The sequence below is a fragment of the Phyllostomus hastatus genome, unplaced genomic scaffold, assembly GCF_019186645.2.
Source record: "Phyllostomus hastatus isolate PE091 unplaced genomic scaffold, TTU_PhHast_1.1 phas_scaffold_21, whole genome shotgun sequence".
NCBI classification, from domain to species: Eukaryota; Metazoa; Chordata; class Mammalia; order Chiroptera; family Phyllostomidae; genus Phyllostomus; species Phyllostomus hastatus.
This window is the reverse complement of record NW_025334017.1, coordinates 3,007,556-3,035,015: the sequence shown is the minus strand read 5'-3', so window position 1 is coordinate 3,035,015 and position 27,460 is coordinate 3,007,556. Positions and strand designations below refer to the sequence as shown.

The following is a 27,460-nucleotide window of genomic DNA, read 5'->3' as shown; positions in this document are numbered from 1 at the left end:
CTGAAAAAAATGCTTTTATGAATGAATATGACAGCTTCTATTTCTGATTATATGAGGGACTAGATGTCCAGAGAACATTTTCCAGGGTGGATCTAAAAGTTCTAAATTAAAACAAAATTAATCTTTTAAAAAATTAGCAGAACTATTTGGAAAAGGAGATAGATAACAAGTAAAAATCCTGAGAGTTAATCCTGTCTTGTGCTGTTGTTTGTCAGGAGGCAGGAGAGGGAGGTGTATCTGGCTATCCTAGGTGTTCACGTACTGAGCAGAATAGACCAAAACGAAAGGCCTGTAAAAGCCAAGAGGGTGGACTGGGAGACATGCACTCAAACCCAAAATCCCAGAAAGGTTACACTGCCTGAGGGCTGAACCAGGGACAGAGCCGTGTGCCCTACAGAGAGAGAGTGCGTATGTTTGGGACTAGAGTTTGTGCCATGAGTGTTCCCTCCGCTTCCCAATAAATTCAAACCAAATAGTAGGTTTAAAATCTCCCAGGTGAACTTATTTGGGTGATGGAATGCACTCCAATAATGCACAACTAATGGTACAACTATGTAAATTTATTAAATAAAACCTAAACTGTACACTTAAAATGAGTGAATTTTAATGTCCATTGCCCCTCAATAAAGCTAACAGGGCAGGGGGGTGGGCTGGTAAGGAGCAGATTGCCTGTCTTGTTCCTCATCCTGACCACAGGCACACCAACAACTTTTTCTCCAGCTAATACAGGCACTCAATTCCCTTCACTAGTAGTATTTCCACTGGTCAAAGATAGAATCAAAGGAGAAAAGAAATCCAAGAAGACAAGGGCAAAATGGAAAGAGGAGAAAACTTAATCTGTGCTATGAGACACTGGCTGTATTTGAATTCTCTTCCAACATGATTTAAGCAAACTTGGCACAACAAACCAGGTCAAATCTACATAATCTCACTAGCATGCCACTCACACTATGATGACTCAGAAAGAACAAAAAGTTTGTTAGAGGTGATGATGATCTTGGAATAGAGAGAGGAGCAACAACAAACTTATAACAACACCTCCTTTTGTCTTGTTCCAGGAGAGGTGGAGTGAAGAGCGCTTGGCTGTGTGACCAGCCCTCTGAGAAATGTAGTCCACAGGAATTCCTGTCATGTGCCCAGCCCTATCGCTGTCTTCCCTGGGTCTTAGCTTTCTGAAACTTTTGAATTTCTTTAGTATATGGTTACTTTCCCTAACAAGGTGGCAGCACAAATGTCACCTGCTTCAACTCTTGCATGATTTATTCTTACCTATTGTTCTTTCCTCCATCTGTCACAGCTAACACTGCTTTCCTCTCATCATGGAAGAAACAAACCTAGCTTCAAGCCAATTCTGTTCTTCTCTTAGACTTTCATAACCTCCTACCAAAATCAAGACAGTATTCCAAAATAATACATTTTGATAAACCTAATACATTTTTAATGTGTCATCTGGTGATGAGACTCCTTCTGTTACTTTGCAAAGTAATCCCCCAAGACAATATGATCTTAAAATAAGTATTTTTAAAACAAAAAATATGTACATTTTTGTCATTATTTTGATTTTTAATATTATAAAATAATGCATGACATTGGTAAAAAGTCTAATGATGCAGAAATATCTATCATAACACAGGAAGCCTCCCTTCATGACCGTCACTGAATTCTGTTCCCCTCCTGGGGTAACCACTGTGGACAGTGTGGTGTGTGTGCATCCACTCTTCCTCTCTGAATTTTCATCTGTATTTCACACACACATACAAACACACACATGAACAATATAAATATAAACTTAATTTCAATGAAGTAGTTCTGTTCTTTTTTTCACTTAACACACCCTGGAGACTTTTCCCTGCCAGTAAATATAATTCTAAATTCATTCTTTTTGTCAGCCTCATAAAATTCTATTATATGACCACACCATGATTAATGGAATATCAACAGAAGTTGATATTTTTTATGTAGTCAAATGAATTATTGCTGGTTCTTTGCCCAGCCCCAAATTACAAAATAATTTTTTACATTTTTTCAACACTTTCATTGTTTTGTCCTTTTGTGTCAAGGTTCTTATTCCATCTCAATGCCCAATGTCCTATTTCCACTCTTTGTTTTTGTTTACTGAATTGGAGTTACTCCGGGTTTCTGCTGGGAAGAATGACTCATTACTGTTGTGCCTTCCCAGGGCATGTTTTGGGTTAAGGTACCTTTTGCTCTGGTTTCTGGAAATGGGATCCATCTGCTTACCAGCCTCCAGTCAGTCCTCACTAGGAGTCCCTTTCTTGCTAACACAGTATCTTTTTATTCACGTTTTTCTATCTTCCCTTTCATTTCAGTGGAATTTCAGAAGAAATAGGCTATAAATACATATGCTTTGTCTACCTTCTTAGGTGGAAATGTCTTGATATGTTCTAAGAAACATTTTATTATGAAATAAAAATATGCACACAATAGAAAATTTGGAAAATACAAAAAGGCAAAAAAAATACAAATCAACCACAATTCCACTATTTGATAATAAAAAATACTCAGATGTTGGTGAATTTACTTCTAATATTTCTAGTGCATATAAATAAAATTGTCACAGAAATGTAGGATCATAGCCTATAGTTAGTTTTGTACCATACTTTTTAAATACGCATTATGTTCAGAGTATTTTCTTATATCCTTGAAAAACATTTCATAAAAAACGGTTGTAGAGCACTCTATCTACACATATTACTTAGCAATTAGTGATGAATTTATTTTTTAATTTTTATTTATTGATTTTACAGAGAGAAAGAGGAGGGAGGAGAAAGAGAAACAAGAATTTGTTGTTCCACTTATTTATGCGTTTGTTGGTCGCTTCCTGTATGTGCCCTGACCAGGGATCAAACCCACAACTTTGGCATATCTGGATGATGCTGTAACCAACTGAGCTACACAGACAGGGCAATGATCAATTTATTTTTTATTAACACACTTATCTCCAGGAAGAGTAATATATTCCATGATTCAGTACAGTCAAAAGTCTCTTTTCCAACTTCTGACTCCTGGTGATCAGTTTCCCTTTGTGAAATCAACAAATGATACCTGATTATGTTGTAAAGATAAAGCCCCATAGGTGGAATTAATTGGGTGAAAGGGCTTATCCCTTTTTAGCTCCTGATAAATCTTGCTCTCTAGAAATGTATAATTTACACCACTCCTGTATGAGGCCATTCTCCTTCTTTTAACATGTATCAGTTTGGAAGGCAAGAAATGTTTTCTCTAACTAAGAATGAAGTTTGAGCATATTTTTCATACATCATTAGCCCATTCTGCATCTTCTATCATAAATTAATTGTCTGTTCCTAAGCTTTGCCACAAAGGACCCTTTAAAAATACTTTCTTAGCTTTCAGCATTATGGTCAATCCACCGAGTTTTCCCCACATCAAGGCCAAGTGAGGCCTCCAAACTAGTTCCCCTTAATTATATCATCAGTCAACCCCATTGCTTTGCACTCATATTTTGACCACTTGACCACTTGTCCCTTATGTGCATCCTACCCAATCTTGGGTGAATTCCAAACGCAGTCTTGCCCTTACTCCCTGTTTCTCCTTCAATACCCCCAAATTTAGTGACATTTCAGTTCCTTATGCCACCCATCAACTCCAGCCTCTATTACAAACGTTCAGTGGTAAGTTATGCTTATATTAGAGTATGATTAATTAGTATGATTAGCTAAGGTTAAGTGATTTTTATCTTTTTTTCTAGGTTGATGTGAATCGCTGTATTTTCTGAATCATTGTACAAAGAGATGTTCAAAAATATTGATTGGATCAGAGTACATTGCTGACTTTTTCTGTTTTTTCTCAACTTCACTATATTAGAAGGAGCTTTTCCCTAAATCCTCCTCTCCTCCGCCTCTGGCTAGAGCCACACCCACTCCCCTGACCCCTCCAGCTGCCCCGAGGCTCTGCCACGCCAACACTATTTACTGTCACAGCGCCAGGGAAGCTGTTAACCTTGATCCTGGTGGAAGGGTCAGATGCTGCTTCCGTGTCCAGCCTCCCACAGGCATGACTGGCTGTCTCCCTGCCTGGACTCCCACACCTGCCTCCCCTTTGTTCTCTAATACAACAGTTCCGGCTTCTGGGCTGTGCTTGGAAACACCTGGGGAACTTTTAAATAGTATTACCTGGTTCCCCTTCCAACTCAAAAATTCTGCTTTAATGATCTAGGAAGCAGCCTAGCTATGGAAATTTTTGAACGTCCCACGGGGAGAGGAGGGGCTTCTTATGTTTGAAATTTGGCGCGCGCATCTGGTCTTTGCGACCTAATTTCCAGCTTCTAAATCTGGACGCGGGAGAAAAAAGTAAGGAATGCAGCCCAGGTGGCGCTAGAGGGCCCGGGCGGCCCCACCCCGTGCGAGAGCGCGGCTGACCCGCCTTCCGGCTTGGTCTCCTGTGGGCGCCGGAGTAAACCTTGAGCCTGAGTCCAGCTGCGAGTCAGTGACCCGGTACTGAGGCAAAGGAGGCCGGCTTCACCGAGGGCAGCGAGGGCAGCGTGTCTCGGGTGAGTTGGCCAAGTCCCCGTAAAGGGCCTGGGGACAACCTCTGGGAGGAGTGGCGCTCGCGGCCCGCCAGCCCCCTGCGGCCCAAGTCTTGCGAGATCCGAGCGACTCGGGCCTTAGCGTTGGTGGGGGACACCGAGGGAGCTCGGGGCGAGCTCGGAAGGGCGCTGAGCCTGGGAGTGAGCGCCAGGTGGCTGCGTCCCAGAGGCCCAGACTGCCAAGACCGCCGCCGAGCCCCGCAAGGGTGAACTGCTAGCCGCCTTCCCCGACCCAGAGCAGAGGGTAGGATGACTCTCTGGGCTCCCTTTTGGTCCATTCTGCCTAGGTGGCCTGCTCTCTGCTAACTGAATGCATCTCTCTCTCCCTTCCTGATGCCCCCAAATACTCTCTTGCCCCTTATCTCGCCACCACCCCCGCGCCTTACCCTGGCCTGGGAATAATGGGTCATCTGTTTACAATGTACCCGGTTAGTGCAGCTTTGGGACTAGGAGGCTAGGACAGGAGACGGAGACACCAAAGAAGTCTTCAGCCTGATTAAATGTAATATGCTGTCACTTTCTAAGTAAGGGTCTTTACACTAAAATGGAACTTCACATTTACTTTTGTTTGTAAGTATAGTTACTATAGCCATCTTTAATTGCTGTAGTCAGGGATTATTCATTTATATGCTAGCAGTAACATCAGTGAGCTTTAGCTGATATTTGTTTTGCTGTCATTATGTGCCTAGCACTATTCTAGCAAGGCCTGTAACATGGCAGGCCCTGAAATCCAACCTTGACTCCTTTTGTCCCATCCCACCCCCACCCTGTGCATCCTGGAGGCGCCTGGGGTGGATGGGCAATGAGGACCTTTATGTAAGGCTCCCTATTTCATAAGTAATGGTAGGTACTGTTAGCATTCCCCTATTTACAGGAGGAAACTGATGCACAAGAGATGACATAATTTTAACCAAGGTTGCAGAGAAGTGAGTGGCAGATCCAAAATCCAACCCAAACTTTAATCTCTAGGCCTCATTACCTGTGCAGGTCCCCCACAGACACCATAAACCCCAAGGAAGGGAGAACCTCAGGGTGCCATGCTCTTAAGCATCTGCCAGGACAGGGATACACAATGGGCCTGTGCTTGGTGTTGCATCATGCCCACATTGAGACTGTGCAATATTGGAACCCCTGGCATTAAGAATGTTGTTGTCACCCTAGTCAGTGGTAAGACTCCTAGCCACCTGTATCATGAGGAGAGAAGTAGACCTTTGTCCTTCTGGCTAGGACTTACATGGTTGTATGCCTGAAAGGGCATGAGTGGCCTCATGTGGGCTTTCTTATGTAAGGGGTGTTGCCAGTGCCCAGGGTGTGCCTGAAAGGGCATGAGTGGCCTCATGTGGGCTTTCTTATGTAAGGGGTGTTGCCAGTGCCCAGGGTGTTGCTTTACTGTAGAAAGGCACCTCATCCTTACAGGTCTAAAGGTACATACATACCCCATGGCTATTTAAAATAAGGGTCCAAATACCACATTCACCCTTCAGGACACCTTCTTTCCAAGTCCTGCAAGGTCTGGGGTTCCCAAGCAATTATCCCAACCTCTCTATGAAAATAAATTCAAACAAAATGCCAGAGAGTTTAAAGGCCATTTCATCCAACATATGGTAAAACCTAGTGCTCCACAGCAAACACTCGTTGTTTAACCTGAATGCCTGTGTCCCCCAGTTCCAGCATTCTTATTCCCTGGACAGTCCTGGACACACAGGTCATACCTACCTTAAGGCTCACACTCTTCTGTTTCTCTGCCAGGCACACCACTCCCAGATCTGTCTACCTCTCACCATTCATCATATGGATATCTGTTCAATTGTCAGTTCCCAGCAAATTTCTCCTGTTCTCTACTATCCTGCCCACAACCTAAACTACATCTCCTTTCTACTCTCTATAGCTCCCTGCACTTTTCTTTATACTACTATAGCTTGTGCTGTTGTATTCATTCACTTAATGTCTATCTCTTTGACTAGATCCTTATCTCACCAGACCAGAGAATACAAGAGGCTACCCATCCCCTCAACCCCAGTGCCCAGCATCATTGCTCAGTAAACATAATAAATGAACACCTGGCCCTCCACTAGCAAACACGGGGACTTTGGATAAACTGCATATATATTCTCTCTGATCCTTAGTCTCATCTGCAGAATGAGCCCTCAAAGCCCTCCTGTGGTTGAATCTATCCACCCATAAACATTAATAGTAACTAATCTGTCCTCATCCAACTGCAAAGTGAGGACCTGCTGTTCTTTAATGAACATCACCTGCCCTCCTCTGTGCCTGTCAGTTGGACACTCCACTCAGGGAACCCCCCCCCATGCCCACCAGAATATGCTCCCTGCTAAACATGTCTTCTCAACCTGGAGGAAATAAGACCTCTTTTTTTCTCAACTAGTTGTTAGTAAAACATCTTGTAAACTCCTCATTGAACTGTAAGTAACTGATAACAGGATATAAGCATGGAACCCAGTGTGAGCTTGTCAAGGGGAGATTTGTTATTCATCTAGCAGACCTATCGGATGCCTTATTGATGCGTAGCACCATGAATCTGAGAAACAGGATAACGTTTGTAAAGCACCTACTATAAGCCAGCTAGTGGTCCAGCACATCAGATACATTCTTATTTCATCTGTAAAAAACACAGGACCAGTAAGAGCAGATGAGGAGACCTAGACCCAGAGAGGCGCTGGGGCCTACCCCAGGTTTCACAGCTGGGCAGGGCAAGGCAGGGCAGGAATCCAGATGTGTCTCTCACTGGTGGCCTACGTCACAGGCACAGGGACTCAGAGCTGGGGAAGGGGTATCCAGAGCTGACAGTAAATTCATCAGAAAAGGTTTAGAATGAACAACTAATTACTCTTCTTAAAATACATCACGCAAATAGGATTTTATGTTTTTCTCTTGAATCTCAGATTTTAAATTGTGACACATAATTAAAGAACAATGGTGCAAATGAGAAAACACAAACCTAAAAGGAGACAAAAATAAAACCAAAGACATAGCAGGGATGGCACCGACATCATGATATGGTCAAGGCTTTGAACATAAATCAGTCAACAGGATTCTGATTATCAGGAAGAAAGGTTAGGTCTGAGAAATAATGAATGTCTCCTCTGGGTTAAATTTGGGTATGGTTAATAAGCATGAATGAACATTTGTCACCTGTAATACTTAGTTAGCAGTGCACAGTTGTGGGCCAAGCTTGATGCTGTGCATGAAATTCAACCAAGATGCAGTCCCCTCCTCTTTCTAAGTTCAAAGTCTGCTACCAGGAGAGATGTTTAAATCATGCTTCTCAGTTTTTTGTTTTTTGGGTTGTTTTTTTTAATATTTCCAAAAATTTGAGCTTGATGTAGTAAGCAAATGCAGAAGGAGTAGACACCTCGGTCTCTATACAAGTCTTTCTTTCTCTATAGGTGTCAGTCAGAATATGGCTCCCAAAATGGACTCTGCAAAGAAATTTTTAATTTTCTTTGGAAAATCACTGTTCGCTCTTCTGGAGACTCTGATTTTTACCTTAATTCCAAAACCACGGAAGAATGTTGCTGGTGAAATCATACTCATAACAGGTGCTGGGAGTGGACTCGGAAGGCTTTTAGCCCTCAAATTCGCCCGCCTCGGAGCTGTGCTTGTTCTCTGGGATGTCAACGAGGAGGGGAATGAGGAAACATGCTGGATGGCTCAGGACGAGGGAGCCACAAGAGCCTATGCCTATACCTGTGACTGCAGTCGAAAGGAAGAAGTGTATAGATTAGCTGATCAGGTAAAACCTGGGTGCTCCCTGTTTGCTATGGATAGTAAGAACTCTATGTAAGTACTTGGACATATGTCAGATTCTTTGTCTGCCATTTCTCAGTGCCAATTTGTCTATCTTCAGCATTCCTTTAATGTAAAAATTATTGGAGAGTGGAAATTAGGAATTTTGAGTTCTCACTGATATGCAATACACCATGCTAAGCACCCTGTATGTATTCTATCATAATCCTATAAAGTAAGGCCTGTTATTATCTCCATTTCACAAAGGAGGAAACCAAGACTGAGGGCAGGTAAATAGCTTAGACAAGAAACAGTTAATAAGTAGCAAAGCTACAACTGGGACCTGAGTCTGTTGACTCCTGAGTAGGTGCTCTAACCACCACTCTATACTGACCGTAATGGCCCCTAAGGTAGGTGATAGCATCCTTCTGTGAGGATAAAGAAACTGAGTCACAGAGATATTAAATGACCTGCTCAGGGTTGTGGAGCTACTGCATGACTAAGCCAGGATGTAAACACCTGTTTAGACTGATTTTAAATCGAGCTATTTCTACCCCATCACAGTGCCTTTTATTTGAATGTGTACTTCTCTTAAGTTGTCATGAGAAAATTAGAATATTTTATTCATTCTAAAAACTGTTAACCTCAGTTGTTCTATTGGTGATGACAGAGGTGTTCATATAAAGAATGCTTTCAGGAGACCGAAGCTCTCGTGTGCCAACCCTAAGGGTTTTCTTAGTTTGTAGGGGCACATTTTTGTTTGCTGGCTGCCTCCTTTCCTTATTAAGGATTTCTCCTTCACATTGGCACAAGTACTCCACACATCACTCTCCAGGGCCACTTTTCTTTCCCAGAGTTCCCCCATTCATTTAGAAGGAAGGAGCCAGACCAGCCTGTGACAAGCAGCCCAACCACTTTGGAAAGTTCTTGCCCAGCTTCTCTGCTCTAAGTCCCTGCTACTTTTCACCTCACTTCCTAGTGGAAAGGTTTGCAGGTCACTGGCCAGTGAGTCTGTAACTTTTAAATTTGTTTTTACATTTTACACATCTGTTCTAACATCTCCAATCACAGGCTGTCCAGAGCCATCTGGAGAGCCAAGCATGAAAAGCTAGCGTGGGTTCACGCCAAACTCACAAATTCAAGTCTTTGCACTTGAAGTACCAATCACCTGGCATGTTGGCTTACACTGACTACAACTTCTCAGGCCTCCCTTAAGCAATAACTGGCTCCTATTCAAACACTTAACCACTTCAGATGGAGCAAGCTAATATAAGGCACTTCATAAATAATTTCTTCCCTCTTCTCCATATTTATAACTTAGTTCTGCCCAAGATGCTCAGCTTCAGAAATGGTCAAACGTGGCCATATTACTAGCCCATTATTCAGCTTTTCTTACTTTTGGGTCTTGCAGAGAATTAATTATATACTCTTCTGTATTCAGGAGAAGCAAACCATTTTCCACCCTTAAAAACCAAGCATCTCCACTTCTTATTATAGATAAAGGGAAGATACCAGAGAATTTTTAAAAAGTGTCCCATAGTGGAGGGATCAAGGTGAAAATTGTCAGAGCAGTATGACATTGTTTTATCTCCACTGAGACCCCAATAACCTTGAAAGCTTGCATCCCAGATCATAGATTAGCACTGAAAGGCCAGCCTGATACCTAGCATCCTGGATGAGAGGTCATTTTGAAAAATAAACACAAGACCAAACTGGAGCTATGTACTTGTCACTTGTCCTTGATTTGGCATGTGGAAGTGTCCTAACTTTATGTTAACTATATGTTTAGTGACCATGATCCCTTATAGAGAAGCCAAATCATAATCAGTTTTGCTTGGCATACCTGTAATTGATTGAATTGGTTCAACAGAAAGAAATCCTTAACTTATTACAGGCATATCTTTGAGATAGTGAGGGTTCAGCACAATAAAATGAATGTCTCAATAGGGAGACTGTCACAATAAGGCAAGTGCCACAACAAGGCAAATTATGATCTTTTTGCTGATGGAGGGTCTTGCCTTATTTGTAAAAATGAGGTATGTTTGTATTTGTAGCATCTGTGAAAAATTTTTTAAGGTTTATTACTGATTCCTGATGATCAAAGTCAAACTTGAGGATTGTTCCACCTTTTAAACCACGTAGTCACTGGTAGAAGTAGACTTTCACCTGCTGCCCACTATGACTAAGTAGTGGCTGGGAAATTCAAATCAGCCATCCCAGGCAGGGTGGTGCTAGACACTGACATGCTCAGCCTTGCTGAAGTTTCTGTTGCCATAGCATGAGTGTACGCAGAGAAATCCTGGCCAGCAAGTGGGCACAGCTCATGTGCAAGTCTTCCCAGGGTTGTGAGCTGAGGCTGAATAGACTGTTGCCACATTCTTACAACAAAGAGAATAATGGATGCAAAAAAAAAGGAAAAGAAAACTAATATAAAACTAGAATCTGTGGCATTCTCCCTTAGATATTAGCCCTTTGTCCCTTGTAAAACAACACAATACCAACAAACTTACACTCATCTCCAAGTGACCATTCCATTGTGTTATCACTGGTCAGCAATAGTTAAACATATAGTTAAGTCACAATCAGTTAAACCTGATCCTTTTCCTCCCTAAAGCAGCAGAGGCTGAGTACTTGCCTTTCCACACTTAATTTAAAGGAAAAAAGTAGACTTGGGAGCAAGATAATACTTAAAAATAAAAAGATAACCCTATATACAAAACAGATATATCAAAGGGAGAAAGATTATTCACATGAAAAATCCTGTCACAAATGCTTAGTCTGGTATGTCTCAAGTATGAATCATAAATATACAGTTTTTATATACTGCAGATATGTAAGTCATGGATAATAAAACCTTCAGTGCCTACCTTGAAATTAAAATCTGATGTTTATGTTGAGTGTGTGATGACATGCTGTATTTGTAGGGGAGATGGTGGTGGAACACACGACCCTGTTATTTCTCCCTTAGATGTAACTTCCAGCTCAGCCCTCCTGATTCTGAGTTAGGACATCAGCCTCTAACACTATGGCTGTCTTCCAGCCCACAAACTGTCCCAGTTTTTATTCTACCTCTGGTAAGGCTTACCTAGTTGTTTCTAGCCTTGACTGCTGTTCAACTAGTATTTGACCATGCATATTTAACCACTCTCCAAATCAGACTTTGTTGATTGTTTCCAGTGCTTTGAACTGAAAACTCTAACATGGAAGTGAGATTTCCTTTGTTTCTATTTCATCCTAAATATTTTCTAGATTACAGAGCTTGTTAGCTAGTAAATACCTAACACATGTCACCCTCATCGTGGGACCCATCCTCCCCCGAACCAAACTGTACCATCCATCCAGACAGGTGCACACACATGCAGGCACACACATACACACACATACAGAACTGGACATGTCAGTGATGAGCCCCCTGGCAGTGCATGACTGCCACCAGCACTTTTCTTGGATTTGGGGGACAGGGTCCCTGCTATGTAATACCAATTACAGTAATGAAATTTAAACCACAATGAGGAGCAAAGGGACGGCACCACCTCCTGGTGTCAGTCCTGGAATCCTGTGCCCATTGCTCACGTGACAGCCAGGGCTACACGCTGAAGATATGCTCTAAGCAGAAGCCTCCAGTGTCCCTTGCAGAATTTTTATTTCTTAAATAAGTTATTGGATACCTACTCTGGCCAGCATTACAGCAGCAAATGGGGCCTACTCGGTTCCTCTCTTCACATATCTTGGGCCTTGAAGTTAGTGAGAAGGAGAAGGAAACCAGCCAGTTGATAAAAACAGAGCATACAGGTTCTGTGTGTTTAAAGCATAGATATGAATATCATACTTCCTCTTTTCACTCCCTACAGCACCCAACCTCTGTGTGCTAGGTCTTGATTTATATGGCATGGTTATAACAGCGTTGTGTCCCATCACATTGATTAAAGTGATATGCTGCTTAGAGCACAGAACAAAGTTACTATTCACTGAATATAAGAATAGCTCTAAGTGTAGAAGGAAAGCAGCATTGCAGTGTTGAAGTGTAAGGAATGAATAAATGAGAAGAAAAGCATCAAACTTGGATCTCTGATGCACTGTACATTCAGCAAAGGAAATAAAATATGCTGTGTTTTCAGGCTGCATAAATTCAGTCTATGTTAACAAGGATAAGAGGAATATAAAATTGGGGGGAAACTAAACCTATATCATATAAGGAGTTACTGCGTTGATGGTGTTGCTCTTGTTTCTCAATTCAGGTTAAAAAAGAAGTTGGTGATGTTTCCATACTAATCAACAATGCCGGCATTGTAACAGGCAGGAAGTTCCTTAACTGCCCAGATGAGCTTATGGAAAAGTCTTTCGATGTGAATTTCAAAGCACATTTATGGGTAATTATTTTTTCTTTTCTCCTAATAAATATTATCCTCTGAATAAAGTACAGTCTTCTCAATTTCATATTATCCTGGTCTACCCACTTATCTCCTCTGAATCCAACTCAACCCACACCTCCCAGAGCCTCTGCTCAGGGAATCCTACAAAGACACTATCATTTATTCATCACCAAACACTATCCTAGGTGCCTTAGTGAAAAAGGAATCACAGAAGTTAAAAGATTTGCTCAAGGGTACACAGCAAGTGACAGCACTTAGACACGACCAAGGTGACCTTATCATTTCTCTAAGCTGGAACTCTTTTGAGAGTGAAATGGGACAGTTTTATTAAGCAAGCATTAATCAGGTCTGTTCTGGGAAAACCACACATTCTGTTACCTGACTCAGCACCTCACCAGGGAAAGGAGAGTTTCTAGCAGTAGCCCTGGTGACTGACTACATGCTGTGGACGTTAAGGGACACAGCCACTGACAACCCTGGCCATGCATTTTCTTGGTAGTCCTGCGCATCTCCTCACTCTGCCTCTCATAGCGCTTGAGCCATTTTGTTCCCTCCCCACTGACAGCTTGTCCTTCCCTGGGCCAGCTATGTACTGGGGTTTCTGAGATCCCCTCCATTCTCCTCACACCTCTCCACATGGACCTCCACCCAACTCTCCTTTGACAGCCTTTCCATTTCATTTGGAGCCCTGGCCTAGTGGTTCGTTTGGTTGGAGCATGATCCTATCCACCAAAAGGTTGTGGGTTTGATTACCCATGGGGCCCATACCTAGGTTGCGGGTTCAATCCCTGGTCAGTGCACACATTTGAGAAAACTAGTTGATGTTTCTCTCTGTCTCTCTCCTCACCCTCTAAAATCAGTAAACATATCCTCAGGTGAAGATTTTTCAAAAATGTAATTTGGAATTTGTAGGTTTTCTGTCCCTTGGTTGCACCAAAAATGTGATGGTGCTGGTGGCATTCTTGGTGTTCTCTTTAGTTTTCAGGAGAAAGATGGACTTAGAACTAAGTAGCCACCATGCTCCTTCCGGAACTACTGCAAGTGATTTATGTTGTCTTGTCCCACATGCCCCTGTGCTTCATCACAGTGAAGTCAGAATATATGGTCAGAATGAAGATAAAGACAATGTCCTTAAAAGTCTCCACTCCTGTGGCTTCCATATTCTTTTCCCGCCTCTCTGCTTTCATTATCTCTTCTAGATGTTCCTGAAATACTGATGTTTCCCTGGCCCTTGCCCGCTCCTCACATCCTCTCACTCTGTACACTTTTCCTAGGCAAGTCAGTGTACATTCTCTGAGCACCTGCGTGGTATAAGCACTTACTTGCTAGAGGATCAGAGAGCCCATGGTGACAAGGGTCCCAAAGGGAATGTCCACAGGGAGAAGTGAAGTGACTCATAGCAGAAGCCACAGAGTGTTTCACCATGCTGCTTGTTTTGATTTTTCATCTCTCTCTATATGTTAGGTTCTCTCTGAAACTCATTATGAGGCAGACAAACAAAGGTTGGTTGACTTTTATAAGACATCCCTTTTCTCATATTTATTCACATTAGGAAACAATTATTTGGTTATTATTTCTTTGTTGCAGAATACATCCCCCAAAGCTCATGCTCTCTCCTTTATCTTTTTTCTCCTGATCCCACACCAAACTCGAAGGTGTCCTGTAGTCCTCAGTCCCCTATTTCCAACAGATAATCTCTTTTTATGATGTGGAATAATATTAAGAAACTTATTCAAGGAAGTAGAAATAAATTTTAAAACACAGTGGTATTTTTTAAACTGAAACCAACAATAGTATTTCCTGTGAACACTATTCAGAAAAGTTTGAAATTCAAATATGATCCCAGGGTGGGGCGGGGAGAAGGCAATATATACCTAAATCTTATTCTTGATTATAATCTAAATAATCATATTTTTTTTCCTTTCTGGACTGTGGCTGCCACAACTAAGATTCTCCTGTACTGCTTCAATTATTGTCTTGATATTTTATTTTTTAAAGTAAAATATGACTTATGGGACTGAAACCAGGAGCTCATGCTATGGCCTAAGGATGAAGTTCTCCATAGGCTGTAATAGACATTCTGTAGTGTTATGTTTTCCTGAGGAGATATAATATAAAAAGTAATAAAATAAAAAATAAAGGTCAAATATAAGTCTGAATAAATGGTTTGTAATAATATTAGTATACCATGAGGAAAACACTGGTTTAATAGTTTAAGCAAGTTAACATGGTTACTTTCCAGATGTTTAAGCTTTTATATCCCAATATCTTCAGGTATTTTTATGAGCTTAAAAAAATTTTTAATCACAATGATCATATAAATATCTGAAAAAATGTAAAATGTGGTATAAAGCATTAAAAATTTTACTTTGCTCTTCTTAGACTTATAAAGCCTTTCTGCCTGCTATGATTGCTAATGACCATGGACATTTGGTTTGCATTTCAAGTTCAGCTGGATTAATTGGAGTAAATGGACTGGCAGGTAAGAAACATGTAACATTTTACATTTGTACTTTTTCCTTTTTTAATTATACTTTTTGAATATGCTATTACAGTTGTCCCAGATTTTCCCCCTTTGCCCCAATCCACCCAGCACCCCCTACTCCCTCAGGCAATCCCCACACCTTTGTTCATGTCCATGGGTCATGCGTATAAGCTCTTTGGCTTCTTCATTTCTATGTTGTACTTTACATCCCCAAAACTATTTTGTAACTATCAACTTGTGCTTCTTAATCCCTTCACCTATTCCCCCAACCCTGCCCCCACCCTCCTGGCTGCCATCAAACCATTCTCCATATCTATGATTCTGTTTCTGTTCCGCTTGTTTGTGTAGTTTGTTTTTTAGCTTAAATTGTTGATAGATATGTATTTATTGTCATTTTGTTGTTAATAGTTTTGATCTTCTTTTTCTTAAATAAGTCCTTTAACATTTCATATAATAAATGACGAGCTCCTTTAGTTTTTTTTTTTTTTTTATCTGAGAAGGTCTTTATCTGCTCTTCAATTTTAAATGATAGTTTTGCTGCATAGAGTCACTTTGATTGTAGGTCCTTGCTTTTCATCACTTTGATCATCCCTTGCCAATTTCTTCTTGCTGGCAAAGTTTCCTTTGAGAAATCAGCTGATAGTCTTATGGGAACTCTGTTGTAGGTAACTACATGCTTTTCTCTTGCTACTTTTAAGATTTTCTCTTATCATTCACCTTTGGCATTTTGATTATGTTGTGTCTTGGTGTGGGTTTCTTTATGTCCATCTTGTTTGGCACTCTGTGCTTCCTGGGCTTGTATGCCTGTTTCCTTCATCAAATTAGGGAAGGTTTTTGTTTGTTTGTTTTGTTTTGATTTGATTATTTTTTCAAATAGCTTTCCAATTTCTTACATTTTCTCTTTCCTTTCTGGCACCCCATGATGCAAGTGTTGGAATGCTTGAAGTTGTCCCAGAAGCTTCATACACGATCTTCATTTTTTTTTTGAAGGGGTGGATTTTTTTTTCTTCTTGCTATTCTGATTGGTTGTTTTTTGCTTCCTTATGTTCCAAATCACTGATTTGATGCTCAGCTTCATCCACTCTACTGTTGATTCCCTGTTGATCATTCTTTATTTCAGTTTGTTTATCCCTCATTTCTGACTGGGTCTTTTTTCTGCTGTTGAGGTACTCACTAAGTTACTGGAGCATCCTTATAATGAGTGTTTTGTACTCTGCATCTGCAAGATTGCTGATCTCCCTTTTTAGTTCCTTTTCTGGAGTTTTGATCTGTTCTTTCATTTGCACCATGTTTCTTTGTCTGCTCATTTTGGCAGCCTCCCTGTATTTGTTTCTATGTGTTAGGTAGAGCTGCTGTGACTCCCTGTGTTGGTAGCATGGCCTAATGTAGTAGGAGTACTTCAGGGTCCAGTGGCACAGCCTCCCCTCTCACCCACACTGGGTACTCAAGATGCATCCTTCATTGGGCTGAGTACACCCCCCTCTTGTAATTGAGCTTTGATTGTTGTTGGCAGGTCAATGGGAGGGATTTAGCTAGACCAGTTAGCTGCAAGGACTGGCTATAGCCACTGACCACCAACCTCCGCCCTCTGTAGAGGATCAGCTGTGCAGTATCTCACTCTACAAAGCAGAGCTTACTTCAGCAGGTCCCCAATATCCCATTATGTTCTGTCTGGGGCCACTTGGTACAAGGTATAAAGTGATCAGCAGCCGACTGCTTCTTTTGCTGGGCTTCAAAGTGCCCTAGCAAGGCCAAGCTGTGAAGCAAGGCTGCTAGTGCCAGACCTGGAGCCACTTAGCAAAGCACAGGGACTTGCTGAAGCCAGCTACTGCTTGTTTGAGAGGATTTAGGAAGTTCAAAAGCATGAGCCAAGGTAAGTCAAGGAAAAGCCACTGTTAACCATTTAGATAGGCCCATAAATTGGGTGGGGGAGAGCCTCAGGGAATCACCAGTGTGGGGCAAACTGTGAGCTAGGTTGATGGAGTTTCAGATATGGTGCCCACTCTGCCATTGTCAAGGAGAGCCTAGAAGAGGACCAGTGGCCTCTGCCAGCTGTCTGTCTTGGAGAAAGCTGTCCCCCACTCTCGCCCTGATGCCAGACACTTCAATTCCTCCTTGTATGCCACTAGTAACCTTTCAAGCTGCTGCCCTGGTGTTGGAGCTCAGAGGGAGGGAGTCTGAGTAAGTCCAATTACAGGCCCTTTAAGATGAACTGCCTGGGAATTCAGCAGTTTCTACTACCTACTTAATCTATACTGGTTTTTACAGCCAGAGGCCACAGGGATTTATCTTCCTGGCACTGGAACCCTGAGCTTGGAGGCCTGATGTGGGGCTGGGACCCCTCATTCCCGCTATCCCTCTGATTTTTATCAGCCACACATAGGTGTGTGACTAGCCCATTCCACATCTCTGCATCTTTACCCCTCCTACCAGTCTGGATAAATATGGTTTCTTCTTTAATTTTGTGGTTGCAGGACCGCCATTCAACTCGATTTCTGGCAGTTCTGAGTGGTGGGTGTTCTAAAGTTTAGTTGTAATTTTTATGTTGTTGTGCAAAGAGCCAAGCCATGTTTGCCTATGCCGCCACCTTGGAGATCTAGCTCTTATATCATTCTTTATTAATTCAATTTGGAGAAACTTCACACAATGGCAGTGGCATCCAAGCTTCCATAGCTAGTAGATTGTGGTGCTAAGATTCAAACCTCTGCCTGTAGTTCACTTCCAGGACCCAGGCAGGTAGAAATGAGCAGAGGAAGGACAATAGGGCCAGGCACAGAAGGTCAGCCAGGCAGAAAGTCCCAAGTGCCTAGCAATGGATGCAACCGAAGAAAAAAGGACCTCGCCCCCAGGGTAACCTTTCCTCCCCTAGCATATCACTGGTCATACAGTTCGGACCCTCCACACTTGCACTTTTTTCTAACTTTAGCTTACATAATAGCTGTGAGTAATCAGCTTTGACCTGCACCAATAATAAAGATAATAAATTAAGAAGTGTATTCAATAAGGGAAGTGGTTGAGAACTAAATAGTGCACCAAAACTGCCCATCAAGGACTTCCAGCCAAGATGGAGGCATAGGTGGACACACTGTGCCTCCTCACACAACCAAAATAAGGACAACAACAATTTAGAAACAAAAAGCAAACCAGAACTGACAGAAAATTGAACTGTATGGAAGTCCAACAACCAAGGAGTTAAAATAGATACATTCATCTACACTGATAAACCAGGCAAAAAATAGGGAGTTAGACAGACCATGCAACCCAGGGTCCCAGTGCCAGGAAATAGAGCCTCGGGGCACCGATTGAAAACACCTTTGGGGGTTGAGGCATAGGGAGAGACTCCCAGCCTCACAGGAGAGTTCATTGGAGAGACCCAGGGGGTCCTAAAACGTGCACAAGCCCACCCACATGGAAATCAGCACCAGAAGGGCCCAGTTTGCTTGGGGGCAGCGGCAAAGGGGGCTGGAGTCTGAGAGAGAGCAAAGCAAGCGCCATTGTTCCCTCTCAGACCCCTGCCCCACATACAGCCAGTGGCTGGCTTGCCCTGCCCTGGTGAACACCTAAGGCTCCACCCCTTTACATAACAGGCATGACAAGACCAAAAAAAAAGGGGGGGGCCAAAACGGAAGAACAGTTAAAAGCTCCACAGCAAATACAACTAAGCAACAAAGAGATAGCCAACCTATCAGATGCATAGTTCAAAGCACTGATGATCAGGATGCTTACAGAATTGGTTGATTTTGGTCACAAATTAGATGAAAAAATGAAGGCTACGCTAAGTGAAATGAAGGAAGATACACAGGTAACCAATAGTGATGGGAAGAAAACTGGGACTCAAATCCATGGAGTGGACCAGAAGAAGAAAGAAACAACCAAACAGAAAAGAATGAAGAAATGAGAATTCAAAAAAATGAAGAGAGGCTTAGGAACCTCCAGGACATCTTTAAACGTTCCAACATCCAAATTATAGGGATACCAGAAGGGGAAGAGGAAGAGCAACAAGTGGAAAAGTTATTTGAACAAATAATAAATGAGAACTTCCCCATTCTGGCAAAGGAAATAGACTTCCAGGAAGTCCAGGAAGCTCAGAGAGTCCCAAAGAAATTAGACCCAAGGAAGAACACACCAAGGCACATCATAATTACATTAGCCAAGGTAAAAATGAAGGAGAGAATCCTAGAAGCAGCAAGAGATAAGGAGACAGTTACCTACAAAGGAGTTCCCATCAGACTGTCAGCTGATTTCTCAAAAGAGACCTTACAAGCAACAAGTGGCTGGAAAGAAGTATTCCAAGTCATGAAAGACAAGGACCTACATCTCAGATTGCTCTATCCAGCAAAGCTTTCATTTAGAATGGAAGGGCAGAAAAAGTGCTTCTCAGATAAGGTCAAGTTGAAGGAGTTCATCATCACCAAGCCCTTATTTTATGAAATGTTAAAGGGACTTATCTAAGAAAAAGAAGATAAAAATCATGTATAATAAAATGACAGCAAACTCACAGTTCTTAACAACCACACCTAAAACAAAAACAAAAACAAACTAAACAAACAACTAGAACAGGAACAGAACCACAGAAATGGAGATCACATGAAGGGTTATCTGCAGGGGAGTGGGAGGAGAAGAGAGGGGGAAAAGTTACAGAGAATAAGTAGCATAGATGGTAGGTAGAAAATAGACAGGGAGGGCAAGAATAGTATGGGAAATGTAGAAGCTAAAGAACTTATGACACATGGACATGAACTAAAAGGGGGGAATGTGGGTGGGAGAGGGTGTGCAGGGTTGAGGGGAATGAAGGGGAGGAAATGAGACAACTGTAATAGCATAATCAATAAAATATATTTTTTAAAAAACTGCCAATCAGATATACTTACCCATAGTTGAAGTATGCACTTTGGAATCATTAAGTCTTATGCAGTCCTCTGGGTTTAAAAAAAAAAAAAAAAGAAAGAGAGAAACTTACTGATGAATGTTTTTACACAAGTGATTAGCAGAGTCACCATCTCCCAGATTGCCAGGCAGTGTCATCAGGATGGTGTAAGACTGACCACTCTTGCCTTCTGAAGTCTCCCCCTGCTGTCAGTTTGGAGATAATTTCTCCACCCCAAGAAACCTCAGCTTTATCACTTTGCTTTCCCACTGGTTGGAAGACTTGCACAAAGTAATTGTCATTTCTATCTCCCTTGCGACTGACTTGACATTAGCAGTGGGGAGGGAGCAAAGAGGTGCACCGAGATCCTTGGTGAAGGTGGTCCAACTCAAGAGCTGGTTCTAGGAGAAGCAGAAATCTTGTCATTCCCTACTAGGGCATCATCCCCTGGAGCAACGTCCTGTGTACTGGCTGACACAGATCCCTGAGACTAACGCATCAGAAAGGCTAGCTGCAACACTCTGATAACTTTGGTCAGCTTGCCCATTGGGCACTTGAGCTGAGTGGCATCGTTCAAGATCCACAATACCAGCCTAGGCACAGTTCATCTCAGTTATGTGAATAGGTTTTTCAGAAGCACCAGTCACTGAAACTGTTACCAGTCTAAACACATCTCCCTGTACCCTGGACTTACCTTCCTCTGTCATTCTTAGAAATCATCACATATTAGTATTACCTCTTTCTTTCATTCACCTGATAAATGATGAAACCTCAAAGTAATACAGGTATATTTACAGCTTCTGTTAATCCTTTTTCTGACATAGTATCTCTATCTTCAACTGGACTCTTCCACCCACAGCTGACCTTAGAAACAACTATAAGCCTTTTCTAATTCCCACAGTAGAGGTCTTGGCTCCCCTGCATCAGAACTGCCAAAGTTATTTAGAATGCAGATTCCCTGATCCTGGGCCACATCTGTTCATCATAATCCTGGGAGTTGAGGTTATTGAACTGCATGTCAGAGTCATCATACACCAGATGACTCCGATGATCCTAGAAGCTGATCAGAACTCCTCTCCCCATCCCTCCTTCTGCCTTAGGCAGCAGTGGGCCTGACAGCCCCACACCTGGCACTTGTGTGCCAGGTTCCTGGTTCCTGCCAGCTGTGGTAGCTGCTTCTCAACAGAGCCAGTGCATATACCTCATTTGACCATGAGGGAAAGGAAAGGAGAATTCCACCCAAATGCCTTTTCTACTCCAGACTTTTCCATTCAGTGAATTGAATACTCAGGTGTTAACTTAAAGTGAGAGTGACTGAAGACAGCAAGCTCTAAACTGATATAAATGCCACTTTCCACTCTCCCTGCATTTTAAAGATATTTAAGAGGTTGTGATTTAAGATACTGAGTTTTTTGTTTTTCTTCTGGAAGTGGAAGAGTTATAGTTAGAAGAAATTTTGGTCTGACTATGATGACCCATGCTGCCCTCTCTTGCCTAGCCTCCTACATCACTTACTATATTTCTTCTTTTGTGTGTCTTCTGCCCACTTGGGTTGAAGTTCTTTGGGGCAGGGACTGCACACACACACTGTGTGCCCCACATAAGAGCTAGCCCACTGTCTGACCACTCATCAGTGCATAAGTACTGTCTAGCAACATGGCCATCAGAGGTTCCCTGCACATCCATTCTCTGTTGGTTAGTGTTATAAGGACACCTGAATGTAATGCCAGTTTTTAAACTTCAGAATGTACATCAGGATTGTTTGTCTTTTTCAGATTACTGTGCAAGTAAATTTGCAGCCTTTGGATTTGCTGAATCTATATTTATGGAACTATTTGCTCAGAAAATAACAGGGATCAAAACCACTATTGTGTGCCCATTTTTTATAAAAACTGGAATGTTTGAAGGTTGTACTACTGGGTAAGTATGTCCTGTAATTTCAAAGAAACTGTATTTTAGAAAATAATCGATTATCTGTTTTATTATTTTCTACCTGTTTTTTAAAGTTGTGTAAAAAGATGTATTTTGGGGGTTCAGCCTGATTTATAAATGGCTTCAGAATTTACTTTTTGCTCAAACGTGTTTGTGTTTAAGATGTGGAATTTAATGGGAATGGTTTTTCAAAGCCGTGTCCCACTAATAGCCACCTGATAGCCTGAATCTGCTCACCCATGTCCCCAGCAGGCAGCCACACACATTCCCTTCCTTCCGCCCTCTTCCCTGATTCCAGGGAAGGACTGGAAATCAGTGAAGGGACACAGATGCCCCATTCTGCATCTCATGGAGATGACAGAAAATTAGTTTGCAAAGACTTGCTTTATAATTAGACCTTGTTTTAGTATGGTTTTACATGTACGCATACTGTACCCCACTGTATTAATTAGAATCATCGTTTTCCATATTTTCCATTTCATATTCTAGTTATTACCATTTTGTTAATAAGGGAATAAATAGATCAAATCTGGAAGTGAAAGAAGCAAATAAATGATAATGTCTTACAATCTTTTTATCCTCAATATATAAGAATTGTTTTTATTTATTTGTTAACTTTGGTTTCCTGTTTGTATGTTTACCTCCTAGCTGTCCATCTCTGTTACCAATTTTGGAACCAGAGTATGCAGTCAGAAAGATAGTAGATGCTATCCTGCAGGAAAAAACGTACTTGTGTATACCAAGGTTTATATACTTCATGATGTTTTTAAAAAGGTAACAATGTCAGCTTCTATGACTTCTCTAATGTATCAATCAATAATTTATTCCAAATCCCACTAGAAGAAGCCACTTAAAAATTATCTGTTAAATGATTCCTCCCTTGTGCCCATTTGCTGACATAATAACAAATTTGCATAGTTGCCGTGCCTCCCAGGGGTCTAGAAAGTGGAGTTGGATCCTGCCAGCCTTCTTAGCATTATTGTCAAAAAAGAAGTGGATTCATGTATGAGGTGGGGGGGGGAAGGCCATGAAGCTAGAAGTCAGAAGAACTGAGACTTACTTCTGGTTTGACCTTGAAGGAGTCATTTAATGTCTTTGTTTCTCCATTTCCTCACCATATCACTGTAAGGATCAAATAAGATATCATGGAAACACCTCAAATATAAGCAAACTGACTTATTTGGAAGGCACTTTATTTTGGAAGGTATCACACAATTCTATCGCAAATTCCCTAGTGCAACAAAATTGTTCAAATCAGAAAAATTTCTGGGATCTGCAGTTCTTTTATGGAAACATTTTTTTTTAAATAAAGAGCATAAGTGAGTAAGGTTTTCATTTTAAAGGAAGATGCTTGCATGATATAGGATGAGAGATTTCTGAGGACAAATAGGAAATTCCTTGAAGACTTGGAATTTAAATTGTCACCACTCTATTTGAATTTGAATCTCTAATGCCAGAGATTCTAATGAATACCTAGGTAGCACATCTATTGCACATCTATTGTCACCTCTTTTTATCTTTTTTAAAAAGGTGGGTTTTATAAAGTTGAAAGCTATTTGAATGCTTTTTTAAAGGCTTCCTTTTTTGTCACTGGGTGTAGATATTGCAGGCAGCCTAGTGACACAAGATGTGTATCTGAATGTCATCCCACTGTCAACAACTGAGTAGCTTCCTATAACCCTTAGATTAAGAATCAGATATCCTAGGCTAATGAATCTCAACCCTGGCCTCTTTACCTGGAAGATTTTTAAAAATATCTTTCCCTAGTCCCTCCTCTAATTGAATCAGAATCTTTGTGGGTGAGGCCTGGGTTATAATTTTATAAAAGCCATGTAGTCTGACACTGACCTCTCCCATCTCGTCTGCCACTCCCTCCTTCTCCCTGCCTCTGCTCAGCCTACTGGCAGAGTCCTTGGTCCTGGAAACAGTTCAGGGCATTTGAACATACTGTGCCCCCTCTTGGTGTAAGCATTCTTTCCCTGATTTCCCAGAATATCCCAAATGGCTCCAGTGCACACTCTCCTAGCACCTGGCCTTGGCCTCCTTTGAACGTCTCACAGCTGCATTGAACATTTCTTTGTGAGGTCTCCCCCTGGGTCATAAATTCCTTGAGATTAGAGGCCAGTTGGTTTCTGCTTACTGTTGTGTATGTGCAGCTCCAGAAAAAGGCCTGACAAAAAAGGAGGCATTCAATACTTACAAAAGTATGGGAAATTAATGATGGGATGGAAGGTGATTCAATATTTTGTGTTATAAGTTTTAAGAGATCTTAAAACACATTATATATATATATATTAAAGTCATGTGTAAATCTAAGGAAGTATTGTTACAAAACATTGGGCCCCACTTTATTTTAGCTACAGCTCTCTCAGCCACCCTTCAAAGACAAATACCATTTGGAAAATAAAATTACAGAACTAATATAAAAAGGTTTTAAGATTGGATTCACTGAATGACCTGTGGACAAATTGAAATTACTATTTTTTTAGGAGAGATGCTTTTTCTTATGCCAGTCATGGGAGAGTAGTTGTCAGAATAGCTATTGTGTCCATGCTTACTTGAGTGCAGAGCCCAAAGTCAAGACCACACACTAAGGCAGATATTTCAGGAGCTTGTGGTAGGGGTAAAACTGGCAATAGGGGATAAATTTGTGCTTAAGATGGTTAAAGACTTGGGGGAAAAACTCTGAAAAGATAACCACCTCTTAAAAGCACATGACAGCATCTTTTCCCCTCCTTCTCTGCTTTCCATTGCTTTTTAGTTCTGAGACACATCACCTGCCATTTATGAGCATTTGCTCCAGTTACAGGAACAGCAGTGCTGAACTGCCTGAAGCAACTGCTGATTCCCAGGTCTCAGTTCACTTTCTACATTGTAACAGGTCATCTTGTTACACTTCCCCCTAGTAGGGGTTTCTGCTTTGCAAGGAAGCACGTTGGATTATTGACCCTCTCCCCTCTGTGGAGTTGAAATCTGTCTCGTTTTAAACTTCCAGTGGTTCCATTGCTCCTGACAGCAACAATTGTTCAGTTGTTTGAACACAGATCTCATGCCTTGTGTCTACCACATGGCTAGCAGCCACTGCTCTTCCTGCATAAGCAAATGTCTTTTCTCTTTAGCTAATTGTATCTACTTTGTGCAATGAACCCAAAAATCATTCTTCCATCCCTTTACTTCTTCATGCTTCACCTAGCACATGAGTGCTGACTGTAGGGCTGACTGAGGCCATATGGGTGGGGCACAGCATCTTGGACAAGGAGACTGAAGTCCGGAGTTATAACCCTCCTGTTTACCAAGTCTGTGACTCTGAGCATGACCTTTTTTTCTGGGTCCAATGTGCTCATTTAAGATGTAGAAGTCAATGCTATGACAGCCTGTGAATGGGTGACTGTAATGACTTTCCTGGACAGTGTGCATGTTCACAGTACAGTGGCTACACTTGCTAATAGAAGTTAGTAACGCCAATTGTAAAGAACATGGGACTTCATTTTTCTAATTTTTTAAATAAGTATAGGGTTTATACTTATTTTGAGAGGATATTAGTTCTGGGCCCTAAATTGAGAGAGAGCTACCTAGCTTCGAGAAGACTTTGGAAACGTGAAGAAGTTCGGTGAAGGGGATCACATCACACACTCCCTAAAATGTTCACCCCAGAAGCATTAGAGAGTGCCTCGTGTATGCTATGCATTGCTGGCCTCCTAGGATCGGGGGTTACAGCAAAGAGCAAGAGAGACAACTGTCCCTGCCCTTGTGGAAATTATCTTCCCAGAGGGTAAGGAACAGGGAACAAACAAAAAACAATAAAGTAAAAAAAAAAAAAAGGTATGCTCTGTGGTCATAAGTGCTATGGAGAAATATAAAGCAGGAAGAGGAAATCCCAGAGTAGTAAGGGACAGGGCACAAGCTGAGATGTGATTTTCAGTGTGGTGTTCAGGGACGGTCTCATGAATGTAACATTTATAGGAGACCTGAAAATGGGAAGGGCAGGAACCACCCGGATTTCATGGGGTATCCCCAGAGGGACAGCGAGCACAGGTCCTTTACCCCACCCTTGGTTCAAGTCTCAGATTTACTGTGCCTGCTCTGTTTACTGTACCTCTCCTCAGTAGAATCAAGAGGGTCAGAGAGCTCTCTTAGGAGGGGCAGGTGGGGGTGGAGTAGGTGACCAGTCTTGGGTCTTGCCAAACACTTGAGGAGCTACTGCATCTAATTCTTGCAGGGGTCCCAGAAAAAAAAACTGATGACTTCGTTTTACACTGGAAGAAATAAGGCTCACACGCTAAATAACTTGCCTGAGATGACACTGTAAATGACAGAGCCAGGTTTCCATCAGGCTCAGCCAGCCCAAGACTTCACTGCTTCCTTCAATCACTACATAGTGTAAGGCCACTTTGGAAATGGACATGAGAAGTGAATTGAATAATGTAAATAAAGCAAGGAGAGAGAGAGACCCTGTGCCAGTGTCCTCCCACATAGTGGACAGGCCCAGGGTGACCCTGAGGCGTGCACGTTAATTAACGTGTGCATGTATGAATTCGTCTGTGACAGGTCTGGCACTGCTTTTCAGCTGCACTGATGAAGATGCTTTTATGAATAACTGAGAATGTTTCCTCTTGTGTTCTCTTTAGTATCTTGCCCATCAAGATGGGACTGCTCTTGGCTGAATATATGGGCATCTTCAGTCTGATGAATGGCTTCATTGGAAAGAAGAACTAAAGACCAAAAAAGAAGAACTCTGTGGCTGATGTCATCTGATACCCAGTGTTACACATCGCTTATTTCAATGAAGAAAAGGATTTTTTTTCCTGATAGAATATACCTGGAGACTCTAAGTATCATTCTTGTTCTATCTGGACTAGTATTTTCAACCAATACTTTTGAAAATACCAGTAATGTTACTATCTGCTTTTATGGTGAGATTTTTAAAATTAATAAAAACAGCTCATTTTTGTCATCTCTGCTTACAACAGATATGAGTGAAAGAATCTTTTCACATGCTGAGTGTTCAGCTGGAGTGCCTTCTCTCCAGAGAATACAAAACTCTGGATTTCCTCTCACCTTGCTCTCAGCCTTGGCATTTCTGAACCTCTGTGTGTCCCTTGGTGTAGAAAAAGCCAGCCTCCTGTGTCCCTCTTTCCAAAGCAGCCACATAAATGCTTATGTCCACACACCCTGGATGCTCACAGAGCAGGAGCAGTCCCACTGAAAGCACATCAGGTGCCATGGGAGGGACCCTTCCTGTCCATTCCCTGAAATCCCTAGTAGGCAGTGACCATAGATCAAACTCTCGATGGAATCCATTTTTTCCTAAAAGAGATCAATGAATGGTTGCTTCTTACTCTGAAAATGACATTCTACTGAATTAAATGAAATTCTACCTATTAATCCAGAAAACACATTCATGTGGTTAATTTCAAGTGTTTAGTATTTCAAGTTGGGATTCATGTTGTATTTTTCCACAGGATGGACAATTTTATGCATTTGTATTC

General features: G+C 41.7%; 1 protein-coding gene across 1 annotated transcript; it reads left to right on the top strand.

Annotated features, from left to right (window-relative positions):
- Window positions 1-4,308: 4,308 nt before the first annotated feature.
- SDR16C5 (short chain dehydrogenase/reductase family 16C member 5) lies at window positions 4,309-26,925 on the top strand. Its single transcript, XM_045861615.1, has 7 exons — window positions 4,309-4,531; window positions 7,975-8,321; window positions 12,553-12,684; window positions 15,070-15,169; window positions 21,815-21,959; window positions 22,620-22,745; window positions 26,600-26,925. Exons 2-7 carry the CDS (start codon window positions 7,989-7,991, stop codon window positions 26,685-26,687), a joined length of 924 nt encoding a protein of 307 aa, XP_045717571.1. The 5' UTR covers window positions 4,309-4,531; window positions 7,975-7,988; the 3' UTR covers window positions 26,688-26,925.
- Window positions 26,926-27,460: the final 535 nt, after the last annotated feature.